The sequence below is a fragment of the Danio rerio genome, chromosome 13 (assembly GCF_049306965.1).
Source record: "Danio rerio strain Tuebingen ecotype United States chromosome 13, GRCz12tu, whole genome shotgun sequence".
NCBI classification, from domain to species: domain Eukaryota; kingdom Metazoa; phylum Chordata; class Actinopteri; order Cypriniformes; family Danionidae; genus Danio; species Danio rerio.
This window is the reverse complement of record NC_133188.1, coordinates 51,721,638-51,738,577: the sequence shown is the minus strand read 5'-3', so window position 1 is coordinate 51,738,577 and position 16,940 is coordinate 51,721,638. Positions and strand designations below refer to the sequence as shown.

At 36.6% G+C, this 16,940-nt stretch overlaps 1 protein-coding gene across 9 annotated transcripts in view; it reads left to right on the top strand.

The window, feature by feature from the left end:
- itga9 (integrin, alpha 9) overlaps window positions 1–16,940 on the top strand; it is a 199,804-nt gene that overhangs the window by 27,843 nt on the left and 155,021 nt on the right. For all 9 annotated transcript variants that reach the window (XR_012388514.1, XR_012388516.1, XR_012388515.1 and 6 more), the window contains exons 4-5: window positions 6,648–6,771; window positions 14,753–14,820. Coding sequence is in view for 5 of the 9 variants with exons in the window: in XM_073919446.1 (XP_073775547.1) it covers window positions 6,648–6,771; window positions 14,753–14,820 (192 nt within the window). In the remaining 4 variants the exon portion in view is untranslated. The remainder of the gene's footprint in view (window positions 1–6,647; window positions 6,772–14,752; window positions 14,821–16,940) is intronic.

Genomic DNA, 16,940 nt, shown 5'->3' with positions numbered 1-16,940 from the left:
GTGCCCACAGCTAAATTTTTGAGAACCAAGAAATATGTACCCGGGGCTACATCTTTTTACAGTTTTTGTTTCCACAAATCCACTAGTGTACATTTTTGACAATCTCAAATAAATTACTGGGGCATGTTTTCTCACATAAGCCATTTCTTGTAAATCCACCAGAGGCCATTGTGTACTTTTTTGTGTACATACTTCAAGAGACTTAGATATGCTTAGCATTATAGCAGGTTTGGCATGCTGTCCTGGGAGAGAACCCTGAGCTCTGATATATTTGATTGCAGGTCAATAAGCATATCAGAGGATCCGAGATCAGGAAGGTCTCGATAGTTTCTAAAAAGGGGGAGAAAAAAAAGAAAAAAAGGGAGGAGATGGGGTGGAAGGGGGGATTCTTCCGAAACTAAGATAGGTAAAAAGGTTATGAAGTGATCCATTTATAGTAGGCTAGGATTACTCGGATTGGATTATTACTGATTACAAATGAGTGGCCAGCTGTGCTCAATCATATCACGTGCTCCTCTCGAAATTAGTTTATAAAACATCACTTCTTCCACACTTCCATGAGAGAAGCTGATTGGCTTATATAGTGTTTATATTATTCGCGATGACATATATTTTAAGCAATTAGCACAGTAGCAGGTTTCATTTTGAATTTGCGCATAATGCAAACACTAAGATGCAAAGCAATAAAAAAGGTTTATGTAATAAGACAAAATGTGCTTATACTACGATGTATACAGATTTACCAAATAAATTCCAGCACAATTAAAAGTCATGTGATTTTGTTAAAACAGATCATGTGATGGAGATTATGTGTGATGGGACACATTAATGGACTAACCAGCAGTTCCAGCACATTGTAAAACATTTGAAATGTTATTTGGCTCATTCTTAAATCACTCAGCCAAAGTCTGTCATCACAGTGCTTCAGTATTATTATTATAACATTATTATTATTCCCTCCAGAATTGTCTTGAGCATTTATTTGCGCTCTCAAAGTGCATCTCACATCTCCAAAACCCCTCACAATTATTGCGTTTTCATCTTTATATTTTTGACTAGCAAGTATTTTATTGTAGAAGATATACAGCGCTCAGCATAATTGACTACGCCCCATTAAAAAAAAAAAAAGAATATTTTTATTTTATTTCTCTGTGAATATAGGCAATGTATTTTAATGCATTTAAACAAAACAGATTTATTAAACAGATATATTTATTAAAATAATATTTTAGTCACCAAACATATTCAGAAATTGAAAGATAATACAATTAATTTCAAGCAAATCATTGCAAAAATAAAATACAACCTACAAAATTTCATTTTTTTAATTTTATTTGTTTTGCTTCTCTTGATTTTTCCTCTTTTTTTAAATTTGTATTTAATATTTTTCTATAACATAAATTTGGCTGTACTAGTTTTTGTATAAGTTATTTTGTTAGATTACTTCTAAATTTGGCTTCAGTACTGACTAATCTAATGTATATGCACACATATAATGTTGTAAAGCTTCCTAAAATATGAATTTAAAAGAGAGATTTGTGAGGGGTGTACTTATATATGCTGAACATTGTATAAAAGACATGCAGCTTATCCTGTCGCAGAATTACGCTTTCTATTTATATTTGGCACCATTTTATTGAAGTGATGATTTTGTTCTGTTTGACTCATTGTAAACACTGCATTATTTGCAAATCTTTTATGTGCTATTTTCAGTTTTGCACATACAGTAAATTCAATATGCATATTTGCATGAAAACAGCTATTGTTTGTAAATCCCAGTATTTTAACAACATTATGAAATAAAATTCAGTAGAACAATAAGGAAAAAATAGGTATGAATTAGGGATGTAACAATATTGTAAATACTGTCATACCGCAATAGTAATTTTTTTCAATATTACCGTAGGCGCATGACTCAATAAAACCATATTTCAGAGAAAAGTTTGCTTAGGCGAATGAAGCGAACGGGAGGTAGCGGGAACTACAATTCCCATCAGCCTAGGCGTGGTCATCATCCTTTGCGGTCTGTTGTCACTACAGATCCAGTAATGCGGAAATGGAGTGTGCTGCTAGTAGCGGGGAAGAAAAAGATCTGGAAATGATCGAACCTAAAGCGGGTTTTAAATCGGATGTGTGGAAGAATTTCGGTTTCTTTCTAAAAAGATACGAAAAAGGAGAAAAGGTGACAGACAAAGAAAAAAGCAGTATGCAGGCACTGCCAGACTGTGGTGAAATATAAGTCGGGGAATACGACTAAAAACAGTCATGAGGACTGCAGAACACAGCACACTTGTTAGATTGATGCAGACATTAGCCCCTTTCACACAGTGATACCGGTAAATATCTGGAAAATTTCCGGAAAGACTTTACCGGTATATTGAAAAAAGCGCTGTTCACACAGGCAAGGATGTTATGGAACTTTTCCGGAAAAGAGCATTCACACATCCACTCCAAAATACCGGTAAATTCTGACATCACTCACCACAAATGAGCTTTAAACGCCTGCGCTTGTATTAGTAAACATTTGACTAAATTACAAACTCTGTGGATGATCAATATGGTGAACAACTTTCGCAGGATCACTTTCGCATGTCGAGATGTTCATAATATGTGCGTGTGCTGGCGCTCACAGGCTGTTTCACAGGCACACGCAAAGCTTGAAGGTAAACAAACAACGGCTTATCATAAGCATCTCATCGATGATTATTTACACAGGTGGCATTAAGAAGAACATATAAACGTGATCTGACTAACTTCTAGCAGCTAAATGTATCTGGAAAAATATTCAAAGGCTTTTATCCTCACAAACTGTGCGGACGTAAATGCGTCTGACTGTTGTGATTGGCTAAAGCAGACGTCTCACGTCAGCACGTTCTAGACATGCACGCGCTCATTACGGCAATCTTCCTTCTGCATTCACACAGCGCAGCATTCCGGCTAATTGCCGGCAATTTTCCGGAAAGGTCTGTATGTGTGAAAGGGGCTATTGACTTGTACCGCAAAGAAACCTCTATCTCACTCATGGCTTGTCCTCTCAAGTGCTGGAAAGACAAATGCACAACGTTACCCACTGCTGTCAACCTTGGCTAAATCATATCTCTCTGTCCCAGAAACCTCAGTCCCAAATGAGAGGGCTTTTGCAGGGGACATGCCCAGAGATCCCAGCTTTTACCAGATTATAGTTATATGATAATTTTCCTTAAAAAACCCATCTCTATCTAAGTGAGTGAGTGATGAAATGTTGAATGTGATGAGTTTTCAACAATACTAAATTGAAACTTTATTTTTTATATGGTTTAATAGTTTTTTGTTATTAAAATTGAAAAATTGAAGTTCCTGTTTCGAAACATACAGATAGATGGCTAATTTGTATGTCATTGATATGTTCAGTGCTAAGGTAAATAAACACTTTTGGCACTTTTTTCGAGTCTTTTCATTAGTTTTGTTTTTCCTGTAAATTATTCAGTAAATACCGTACCGTGCCATTCATACCGAGGTATAATCGTACCGTGAAATTCTGATACCCTTACATCCCTAGTATGAATGCATTGGCTCCTTTGGCTTCTTTAACAATCTTAAGTTCATCCAAAACTTCAGCACTATTCTCCTTTGCAAAAACCTCCTTGAGGGATTTCCTTCATGTAATGCAGCAGCGCTTACATGTGATCCTGTGTTCTGATCCTCTGTCTCTGACCTCTTTGCCTTCTCTCTGTCTGTTGTTTCTGTATTCTCAGCCCTGAGCGCTGCTGTTCTTGCAGAAATCAGAGCGTTTGAATGAAGATGCTCAGCTTTGCTAAAAACCGCCAGCTCCTCTCAGAGGACACAGAAGATCCACAGACTTGTTTGGTTTCACAGCTTAATTTGGCTCTGCGATGAAAGAGGCTTTGTCTGTGTGTATCCCGTTTGCAATTACCATGCTGATGGTGCAGTTTCACATCTGACGTGTGTGCTATGTACTGTATAAGGATTAACTGAAAACAGGCCAACAAATTATTAGAAAATAGTACACAGCCATGGCGGAGCTGGTGTTGTTAGTCTGAAAGTTTTTTGTGAGAAGTTCAAATGTGTGTATTAATACAAAAACATACACAATTATTAGCCAATGAGACCCATTTTCAGATGTTGTAATTCAATTACTTGTCAGGTTTTTGTCCTCAAATCCTGTGTGTAAGATTAGTTTCTTACGCATCTCATGCAATGCTTTAGTTTTGCTGGGATTTTTGACTGTTGTATCTGTGAAATAACTCAAATCATTCAGCGTAGTGATATGGTGTAGAGTTGTAATGCTTTTAAAACCTGCTGGATCTACTTTAGCTGTGTTAAAAAAAAAAATCTGTAAAATTTATGGTGAAAATCCAGCAGATGTGATTGCCAGTTTTTCACCTTTCAAAAATATGGTACAAACCAGTGGTGTAGTCCTTGCTATATGCACGTATACTCAGTATGCCTACTTTTTTTCCACGAGCTGTTTGGGTATTACAACTTCTGAGGATCAATAGTTGCGTATACCCTCGATACACTCACTTGTTTTGGTTATTAGACTCCCCTAATTTATGTGTATTCGTGTCTCCTTTAACTGTCTACTAAATGTATTTTTAAACTTGCATCTTAATCTGTTGCAATAGGTGCATTTGTTTAATTTGCGCCATTCCCTGCCCCCTGACAACCGCAGCAGCTGAGAGAATTTCGTGAGAATTTTTCGAAGATCTCAACAAATCAGCTGAATCATGTCTTGCTGAAACTTTCAAGTAAATTTAAAAACAGCATGGGTGCTCCTTAGCACTCCTATATTTCTATTCGAGCCGACCTGAAACTATTGCGATTACTGTTTTCAACTCGTTTTTCATTTAGTCAGCAAACCACAGCTGTGCAGACCGTGAGCACAAGGTGTGTTTACCGATAGATTGTTGGAATATCTGCATATTATTGTGTACATATAATTAGGCTCATACATTTACATGCAGCTCGATATAATCAGCCAATCTTCGGGTCTGCTGGGGTCACTATTAGCTAAGCATAATCGAATTGGGATTAAAATGCATAAATTTAAGTATTTTTAAATGGGTAGTTTACCCAAAAAAATGAAAATTGTCATCATTTACTCAAACTTAACTTGCTCCAAGATATTTTGAAGAAAGCTGGACACCTGTAAACGTCAGCCCCTTTCACACATACAGACCTTTCCGAAAAATTGCCGGCAATTTTCCGGAAAGGTCTGTATGTGTGAACAGGTCCTTTTTGAAAATACTGGTAAATTCGTTCTGGCTATTTTCCGGAAAGAGAAGTTGTAACATTGCTGCGCTGTGTGAATGCAGAAGGAAGATTCCCGTAATAAGCGCGTGCACATCTAGAACGTGCTGACGTGAGACGTCTGCTTTAGCCAATCACAACAGTCAGACGCATTTACGTCCGCGCGGTTTGTAAGAATAAAAGCCTTTGAATATTTTTCCAGACACATTTAGCTGCTAGAAGTTAGTCAGATCACGTTTATATGTTCTTCTTAATGCCAACTGTGTAAATAATCATCGATGAGATGCTTATGATAAGCCGTTGTTTGTTTACCTTCAAGCTTTGCGTGTGCCTGTGAAACAGCCTGTGAGCGCCAGCACACGCACATATTATGAACATCTCGACATGCGAAAGTGATCCTGCGAAAGTTGTTCACAATATTGATCATCCACAGAGTTTGTAATTTAGTCAAATGTTTACTAATACAAGAGCAGCCGTTTAAAGCTCATTTGTGGTTAATGATGTCAGAATTTACCGCTATTTTGGAGTGGATGTGTGAATGCTCTTTTCCGGAAAATTTCCGTAACGTCCTCGCCTGTGTGAACAGCGCTTTTTTGAATATACCGGTAAAGTCGTTCCGGAAATTTTCCAGATATTTACCGGTATCACTGTGTGAAAGGGGCTATTGACTTCCACAGTTTTTATTTTCTTCTTCTGTGGAAATCAATAGTTATAGAAGTCAATATATATATATATACTTTTAAAATTTGGGTTGGGTGGGTAATAGTACACCACCATTTTTTTAGGACTACACCACTGGTACAAACCATAAAAGAAAATTTTATGGTAAGCTACTGTATTCCATTAATTTATAGTGTTAATACAAGCACTAATATCTACACATCATATCTTTTGTTTCACAGACAGATATGTTAACACAGATATCCTAAAACAACCATAAACATATGGTGATAAGAAAGTCATATAATGAACTAATGCTCAACACAATCTTTTCCCACAAGCAGAGAAACATGCTAATATAGAGAGGCTCTCAGTGTCATTCACACAACTACCAAACACCATCATGCTCACACACATTAAGTCATGGAATAAACATTATTTATCAACATTACATGTTACATAAAAATTTAATGCACATCACTGATTGGGAAAAAACTAAAGAGAACTGAAGTTGTATAAAAAAAAACGCATAAAAAGTAAAGAGTAATGCTGGGAAAGTCAATAACGGTTCTACTGTGGAAATGTACTGTTTGCCAAATTAGGGATTATTTTATGGACTTTTTTTTTTTTAACAGTGTACAATGTTCATCAGCCAATCAGAATTAAGCTATCAACTACTCAATAACGCTTGATTTTGACTGTATATTCAATATCTTTTTTTCTGTTATGGTCTGCAGGCCTGCGCTCATCGCTGGAAGAATGTATACTATGAATCCGAGTATATTCTCCCCCACGGCTACTGCTCCATCATCCCAGCCAATCTTCAGGGCAAATCACAGCCTCTCATTCCGTGCTATGAAGGTAGGACTATCACTTTAAATCTCCCCAATAGTCTAGACCAGGGGTCACCAATCTTGGTCCTGGAGGGCCGGTGTCCCTGCAGGGTTTAGCTCCAACTTGCCTCAACACACCTGCCTGGGTGTTTCAAGTATACCTAGTAAGACCTTGATTAGCTCGTTCAGGTGTGTTTGATTAGGGTTGGAGCTAAAATCTGCAGGACGCCGGCCCTCCAGGAACAAGTTTGGTGACCCCTGGTCTAGACTCTCCATTAAATAATATGTAAAAAAAAGTAATATTAATTTTTTTTGTAAATGTATAAAATGTAAAATTATGATATAATAAACTGTATTTTAATAAGTAAAGTATTATATATAATATGTTTTATAGATTAGAATGTTTTTTTGTACTGGAGCACAAGAGTAAAACACTGAAAAAGAAAAGTGTTGCACTATTTTATTTCATTTAGTTTAGTCAATTTTTAGATGGTATTTATAATTAGTTGAACTTAGATTTACACTCACCGGCCACTTTATTAGGTACACCTTTCTAGTACCGGGAAAATATCCCCCACACTATTACACCACCACTACCAGCCTGAACTGTTGATACCAGGCAGGATGGATCCATGCTTTCATGTTGTTGACGCCAAATTCTGACGCGACCATCCGAATGCTGCAGCAGAAACCATGACTCATCAGAGCAGGCAACGTTTCTGCAATCTTCTATTGTCCTGTTTTGGTGAGCCTGTGTCAATTGTAGCAGGCCCGGCACTAACCAATGTGGTGCCCTAGGCAAGATTTCAGTTGGCGCCCTGTCACATCGCAGTAAATTCCACTGCTAATGTATAATCATTAGAAACTAAATAGCTTTTTGATCGACTTCTACAAGCTGGGAAAACGTCAGATAAATATGCCAATGCATTTAACATTATTGCTGAATAGATTTAATATTTACACATTTGATTGAGGAAGGAATGATGGGGATAGTTACATTACTATTACTATTTTCCATAACATCTATGCCCTTCCATAACATTAGCTGACGTTAAATCTAGCAAATAGCATTATAGCTATTTATTGATTAGCAATTTGTCAAGGTTGGGATGTAAAAAATATTGGACAACAAATAGCTTCAAATGATAGAATACATAGCAAACATAAGAAAATATTGACAATAAAATAAAAGGTTTAGCCTAATAAAATCAATTGCCTATAAAGAAATTAAATAAAGCTATACAATCCATTTCACTTTTAATACTATTTGCATATTGATTAAAGTTACTATAGTTATTTAGTAAAGAGCAAATTAATCTCTCATTGTGTATTGTTTGATAACAGAGGTGTTAATGTAAGAATGCACAGATCTATAATGAAAGCATTCGACTACTTTAGTAACTGTTGTGCTCATTTAAGAGAAAATTAGTTGTGTTTAAAATAAAACACGCAGCACGGACATGTTGACAAATTATTTTAAGTGTATTTGTCTGTTTAAACACACACCCAAATCACCAAAGTATCGCTAACTTAGCACGGTTAAATTGGTTTTGTTTTCGATATTCCTGACACATTCAGTTATAGACGGCAATAACTCGAAAAACTCTTACCCTAAAAAGATCTAAAGTGTGTTTCCTACAAAAAGATAAAGCTGGTTATGTTTCGCAGCTGTCTTTTTCTTTTTTTTTCGCTCGACATTACGAGCACTGCTTCGTTTACGCCCTCGCATTATGCGTTTAGCTGGGAGAGCTCGCGCTGAGCAGAGCAAAAATAAATAAATAAAAAATTGTACAGCGCCCTTAGCATTGGCCAATACTGGAAATACTCAGATTTAATTTTAAAAATTTAAAGGAAAAATATATCATAAGTAATAGTTATAGTTAATAGTAATAATAAATAAATATTAAGTTATTATTGGTTTTTGATGTTAATTATGTCTTAAAATGATAAAGTTGTATTAAAGATCATTGATGGTATTTTCTGTTATTCTGCTATGCGTGCATGTGTTTGTGGTAGTAATCATATTACATTACTGATACTTAAAATTGGTCGTTTGAACAAACCTCTAACCCTACATTTTACCATAATTACACCACACTTCAATTAATGAAAAGGCTATTTCTCCATGTGGTCAGAGTCTCTTCCCTGAAGCGTCGTAATGGACTCAAATGAAGTGAACTGTTAGAAGTAGATTGAAACTGATCCTGGTAATTCACTCCACACACCAGCTGAAATTGTGCTTTAGTTACGATATGGTCAACGTACAGTTGAAGTCTGAATTATCAGCCCCCCTGTATATTTTTATCCCCTATTTCTGTTTAATGGAAAGACGATTTTTTTTAACACATTTCTAAACATAATAGTTTCAATAACTAATTTCCAATAACTGATTTCTTTTATCTTTGCCATGATGGCAGTACATAATGTTTGACTAGATATTTTTCAAGATGCTAGTATTTAGCTTGAAGTGACATTTAAAGGCGTAATTAGGTTATTTAGGCAGGTTAGGCTAGTTAGGCAAGTCATTGTGTAACAGTGGTTTGTTTTATAGACAATCAAAAACAAATATTGCTTAACGGGGCTAATAATATTGACCTTAAAATGGGCTTTACAAAACTTTAAACTGCTTTTATTCTAGCCTAAATAAAACAAATAAGACTTTCTCCAAAAGAAAAAATATTATCAGACACACTGTGAAAATTTCCTTGCTCTGTTAAACATCATTTGGGAAAAAATAATTCTGACTTCAACTGTATATTGAATCTAAGACATTGTGAGGTCCATGCTGATTATAGCAGGAGAAGTTCTGGTCTTCATCACAGTCTTGAAGACCAGCAAACGCGAGCTACTGTAATGACAGCCAAGTCTAGGCCTTGAACACGTTGGAAAGATGACACTGTTTATTGTGGCCCGTGTAGTCACGTTGAGTTATGGCGCCCTGAACTTCCTCCAAAGCCTCAGACTGATGTTGTCTGGCATCAAAGCGCTGCACCTCCAGAAATCAGAGAAGCAGCAGTTCCAGACACCGGAGGACAGAAATATGAGTCGAGAGTTTGGAGAACGCATTCAGAGTTTTGCAGATTCAATTCTGGCACATCACGCTTAGGTGGATGGTTTAATCTTACGATAAAAAAAACTAAACAATTTCTATACCAATCGATATCAAATGATACCTCCTCCCCCTTTAAATAAGTAAACATGTAATCAAAACTAATCATATTGATTTTGTTAGCTCACATTGCTAGTTTTGTGGTGAACAATTCATCTGTGCATGTCATTAAGAAAAAAAAAAGGTTTGCCCTTGTAATCTTTAGTTGAAATCTGAAAATGCACTTCCTGTTTGTTTTATGGCGAGTTCAGACTGCACAATTTTCAAAGTAGTCAGGTCAGATGTTTTCACACTGCATGACTATCTGGGCTAGCGTTTCGTCGCTGCTATGTTCACACTGCAAGATCAATCGTTGACAGGGGGTTTCACACTACATGATTTTACAATTAGAAGTATCTCTGACAACTTTGTCGTGGTCCACAAACTACAGTTTATTCTCAATACCAAGTAAGCAAAGTTCGGACTTGCGTCCTTGGAAGTTCAGACTTGAAGAACGAACTCCCGAGGACGTGAGGACACAAGTCGGGTACTTCTTCAAATGGAACAGCAGTGTACTTTATAACGTCACTTACCTCACCATGGATTCATCAGTTTCACTATACATTAACAATAAAATGATTGAATTAATATTATATTAATTTTATAAATCTATATTTTTGATTTAAGAAACTGTACACATATATTCGTATAAATATGAATTAAAATGTGTTATTATACACTGACACTTGTCTTTGATTATCAGATTTATTAAACTACAATGGTAATTATACACACAATAAGAAATAAAGACATACACGATAAGAAATAAAGATTAGGTCAAACAATTCGGTAAACAAAGACAAACAGCGTACAACATGGTAACGTAATTAAAGACAATTATAAAAGGTAACAAAATAATACTGCCAAAATAATACACCAGAGAACAATAATAGATGTATAAGACCAAAAACTGTCCGATATTCACAAGATGTATTAAATATCATGTTTTAACAACAATGGAGTGATGAGGTCCAGCGGTACGTCCGAGATGGACTGGCCGAAGTAAAGCAGCTCTGGCGGGGGAGCTGATGACAAAAACTAATCATATTGATTTTGTTAGCTCACATTGCTAGTTTTGTGGTGAACAATTCATCTGTGCATGTCATTAAGAAAAAAAAATGGTTTGCCCTTGTAATCTTTAGTTGAAATCTTAAAATGCACTTCCTGTTTGTTTTATGGCGAGTTCAGACTGCACAATTTTCAAAGTAGTCATGTCAGATGTTTTCACACTGCATGACTATCTGGGGCAGCATTCCGTCGCTGCTATGTTCACACAAAAGCTGATTAAATATGAGCTGATGACGGAGTCCGCATAAGCTGAGCCACATCGTTAAAGACGCGCTATCTTTGTGAATAAACTGCCGATTCGAGTTTAAAACAACTACATTCTCGCCTGAAAAACTCTTAAAACTTTATTTTGTGACACAGTAAAGGAGTATTTTTAAAACTGTGCGGGTTTCCTCCTCCGCCATTAGCGATTGCTGGTTACGCTGCAATGCATTCTGGGATACCTGAGCTTCGCAAGTTCGCACAAGTCACCTCTCGATGCATCCTTGGCCAAAGGGGCAGAGCAAGTACACATCCGGGAATTTCATCTGTATTTGGCAAGATGTGAACTTTGAATTGGAACAGTACTTTGGCGACGGTTGATGACGTTTCACGAGGACACAAGAACCCAAGTACAGACAAGAACGCATATTGAGAAACAGCCTATGTCTCACAACCAAACACCCGCAAGAAGTGACATGAAAACAATGAAAGGTCACGCAGTATATTTGTTATTAACTACAAAAAAGAGGAAGAAGTCTTTAATTTGAGGTATATACTTATTTTGCTCACCTGGGTTTTGAAGGGAATTAGCAGTTTCTCTTAAACTTCTTTCCTTTTTGGACTCTGTTATGGTATTGCTCAGATGATGAGTCAGACAGACATGGGTGCTCCTGCCAAATTTACACTAGTTTTCCCTCCATTTCTTAGGTCCAAATAGACAGAAAAAAGTGCTTTTAACTTTTCCCCCAACTTCCCACTGGACTTCAGATACCTACACTAGTGGATGCTGCTCTCTAGTTACCTAGGCTGTAGGTAATCGCCAGTGTAATCGTTAAATATCCGACGGGTGTCAACGACTCATCTGTGATTCTCTGTGTTTATACTTTCAAACTAATCAGTGAAATTTTAGTCATAATATATTTTAAGTTTTTTTTGGTTATTAATAAAACATTAACTATGACTTTTGCTTCAATAATTGCTTAATTTACTGCTTATTAATAGTTATTAATGTAGTAGTTGGGTTTAGGTATTGGATAGAATTAGTGATGTAGAATATGAACATGCAAAATATAATATAATATAATATAATATAATATAATATAATATAATATAATATAATATAATATAATATAATATAATATAATATAATATATACAGTTGAAGTCAGAACTACTAGCTACCCCTTTTGATTTGTTTTCTTTTTTAAATGTTTCCCAAAAGATGTTTCACAGAGCAAGGAAATTTTCACAGTATGCCTGATAATATTTTTTCTTTTGGAAAAAAATCTTATTTGTTTTATTTCGGCTAAAACAGGGGTCAGCAACCCGCGGCTCTAGAGCCGCATGTGGCTCTTTAGCGCTGCCCTTGTGGCTCCCTGGAGCTTTTTCAAAGATGTTTGAAAATACAAAAAGATGGGGGAGGTTAATATATTTTTTTGTTTTAATATGATTTCTATAGGAGGACAAACATTTTTAACGTTTTCAAATGCTGTCAAAGTGTGTAGAATTAATATTTAATTTCAACATTTCTGTCAACGAAGATTTGCGTCATAGCCTGCGACACACGTTTCTATCAGCAGGGTGGGATGCCAGGCAGGTGGCTGTTGTAAACAAACCAGGAGATAATAAAGCATGGAAAACTGTTCAAAGATGGTATGACATATTAGAACACCTATTTGCAAACTTTAAAAACAAAACCAAGATAATACAAAAAAATAAAGATATACCTTTCTCCACTAAGACAGTGAAGGAAAGGGCTATTAAAATGGTAGGTAACATCACCGATCAGCAAACCAAGGACATTAATTCAGGGGTATGTAAACCCCTGGGCCGCAAGAAGAATTATCAAATTAATAACACTAAAAGACAAGAGGCTGTGCTGAAGTGTTTTAATGACAACGAAATAAACACCAACCACCTGATTTCAGTGGCTATTTAATCATGAAGGCTCATTATGTATTTGTAGCCAATTTAGTCATTTTTATAGTAGGCTAATATAGCTAATATAGATACATACAGAATGTGTTTCCTTCATTATAAAGCTTATATAAGGCTTTAAATCTTTTGTGGCTCCAGACATATTTGTTTTTTGTTTTTTTGGTCCAATATGGCTCTTTCAACATTTTGGGTTGCCGACCCCTGGGCTAGAATAAAAGCAGTTTTTATTTTTTTTAAAACCATTGTTGGGACAAAATTATTATTATTTTTTTCGGTAGTCTACAGAACAAACCATTGTTATACAATAACTTGCCTAATTACCCTAACCTGCCTAGTTCACCTTATTAACCTAGTTAAGCCTTTAAATGTCACTTTAAGCTGTATAGAAGTGTCTTGAAAAATATCAAGTAAAATATTATTTACTGTTATCATGACAAAGAGAAAATAAATCTGTTATTAGAAATAGGTTTTTAAAACTATTATACTTAGAAATGTCCTGAAACAATCTTCCCTCCATTAAACAGAAATTGGGGGAAAAAAAATAAACAGGGGTGCTAATAATTCAGGGGGGCTAATAATTCTGACTTCAACTGTATATATATATATATATATATATATATATATATATATATATATATATATATATATACAGTTGAAGTCAGAATTATTAGCCCCCCTGAATTATTAGCACCCCTGTTTATTTTTTTCCCCCCAATTTCTGTTTTGGGAGAACAGAATATAATACTAATTAATAGTAAGAATTAAAACTTAATTCAAAGTGTTCTTAAATATTTTTTAAATATACAATAAATAAATAATACATTAAATAAAGCAATAATTATTGAAAACCTTTTTAGAAAGAAGTGTTGTTGAAAAATCTATCCCAGTGCAGTGCTTAACACCACACATTTCCAAGTGCATGACTGCTAACACATTTCCCCCCCTTATTTTTATACACTCTGAAATGAGTCAACATTATTTCCTGTCAGAATCAAGCACAGAAATGAACTCGCACTGAACCTCGAACGTTCCTTCAACAATGCCAATCGATATCTGTCAATATCACGCTCATGTTTATCGCTCCCCCAATCATGCATTACACTTCTGACAGATGTTATTACGGTATATTAAATTCTCCTCCTCCATCAGCATTGAGTTTCCTCATCCCAGTAGGATTCCTCCTATTTTACAAGATGTTTTGATTTTTGCTGCGGAAAGAGCGAAGGAGGTCATGAATTCTTGATCAGCGTTTGTTTCCGTGTTCAGCTCCCGACTTATTTATTTCCTTCCATATCTTTTCCAAACTCCAGTAAGTTGGCACTGGGGGCCTTCTGTATGTGTGTGTGTGTGTGTGTGCATTACAGGGGGATCCAAACCCAATATTTTCTGTAACCAGAGACACACACACACAGCAATCCCCCCATTTCTCAAAGCCCTCCAGAGTGTGAGTTTTTTGTTGCTGTTCGTTGGTTCTCAGTCTGTCTGTCGACCCCCAGATTCCTGTTGGATGGAGCTGCGACTTTGACTAGCTCCATATGGAATGTCGGAAGAGCTCCAGTAAATGCTGGCTCAGGCTCACAGCGAAATCATTTGTGGTCTGTTGTTTTTTTCCTTTCTCTTTCTCTTTCTCTCTCTCCCCCTACTCACTCTCGCAGACCATAAGAAGACCTATGGGGAAGAACATGGCTCGTGCCAAGCCGGGATCGCAGGCGTTTTCACTGAGGTCAGTAGAAGTACGAGCTTGTTACACGTTTCCACATGTGTGTGGCGCTTCAGGGCTTTGATTGCATGCGTTAACATAGACGTACAGCAGATGATTGAAATGGCTGATGTCTAGGGTTTTAAAGGAATAGCTCACACATGATTTACTCACCTTCATTTCAATCCTGCATGATGTATTTTGTTTTTATGATTTGTTTATTATGCAAATGGTTATCATACGCTACTTGATGAGCATCTGGATATTTTAAGTGTGCACAGTTCCATCATCTTAAGAACTAAAACAACATATTTAGTGCATCATCAACATTTTCATTACAGTCAAGCCTTAAATTATTCAGACCCCCGGCAAATTCTGACATAGTTACTTTTATTTATTTATATATTTATTTAATTTACTTAATTAATTAATTAATTAATTCATTCATTTATTTATTTATTTATTTATTTATTTATTTATTTATTTATTTATTTATTTATATATATATATATATATATATATATATATATATATATATATATATATTCTTATTTTTAATATATTTATTTATTTATGTATTTATTTATTTATGTATATATATATATATATATATATATATATATATATATATATTTTTTTTTTATCTATTTATATATATTTATTTAATTATTTTTAATAACACTGGCTTCCCCCAAAAGATAGTAAGATGATGTAAAAGAGGCATTGTGAATCGGCACCATATGTAACCCCCAGGCTCTGAGCTTGGATCGAACCGGCGAGTCTTTGCTTGGGAGTTGGTGGCTCAAACAAAGAGGCTAAAGACTATGGCCCCTAGCGTCTGTCGCTAAAGCACCATTTTTTATGATCAGTAGAGTCAGATTTACCTGCACAGCTCTTCACTAGCTGGCTTCTTTTACACTCACCTCCCTTAACCTCACTCCCATCCCGGACGAACCCCCATATGTAACCCACCGGTCCTAAGCACTCATCCCGCTCTAAGCTAGGATGGAACCGGTGACTCTTTGCATAGGAGTCGGTAACTCTAACAACGAGGCTAAAGACTATCGCCCCTAGCGGCTGTCACTAGATCACCTTTACCTGCACAGCCCTTCACTAGCTGGCCTCTGTTACACACACCACTTAAACCTCACTTGCATCCCGGACGAGCCCCCACATGTAACCCACCGGTTCTACTGCACCCATCCTGCTGTGAGCTGTAATGGAACTGGCGACTCCTTGTATGGGAGTCAGTTGCTCTAACGCAGAGGCCTAACAACCATGGCCTCTGTCACTAGAGCACATTTTGAAGTCAAAGGATTGAGGATTACCTTACTAGCTGGCTTCTGTTACGCTCACCCCCTAAACCTCCCTCCCGTCCTGGACTTCTGCCGCATACATATGCTCTGATGGAGCCTGCACGTGGTCGCATAGTCCTCGCTGTCACCGAAGCTAACACGCACCTCTCAAAAAACGCAACAACGCCTAGCGCAAGCTCTGTGATTGGTCGGCTTGTTAGCGCTGATGAGTGTGGGCGGAACGGAGAGCCACGCAAACCCGTTGGAGCAAGTGTTTACAAGTGTCGAGTCTGATGAAGGAGCTCCAGGTGGACAGTTTTGTTTTGTGTTTATCTTATGATTAAAGTTGTTGCATGTCCACCAGTTCTCACCTTAAAATGAGTGAGTTTGAGCCACTTGTAAACTAAGGTAGCGTTCAGAAAAAAACAAAACACCAGCGAAGAAATTCAACACAGAGGAACATAAAAACTTACTGCCAGCTAGTGTTTCAGAAGTGTTATTGCAGAGCAACAGAAACAGCATGCAGAAGTATAAATGCATGGGAATGTTCAAGATAGGCACCGTGGGTCACGCCGATTACTCAACGCAGAAACCAGGCTTAACACTCTGGTCTTACAGCACCCATCCTGCTCCAAGCTGGGTTAGAGCTGGCGACTCTTTGTGTGTGTGTTTGTGTGTGTGCGTGCGTGGGTGCATGTGTGCGTGCGTGTGTGTGTGTGTGTGCGTGTGTGCGTGCAATTCCATGCAAATGTCAACCTTGCCATGAAAAAAAATACGTTTTTTACCAAAATACAGAAACCATTTCTGGGTTTGTTGGGTGAGCAAGTATTGTACAGTACTATAAAAATA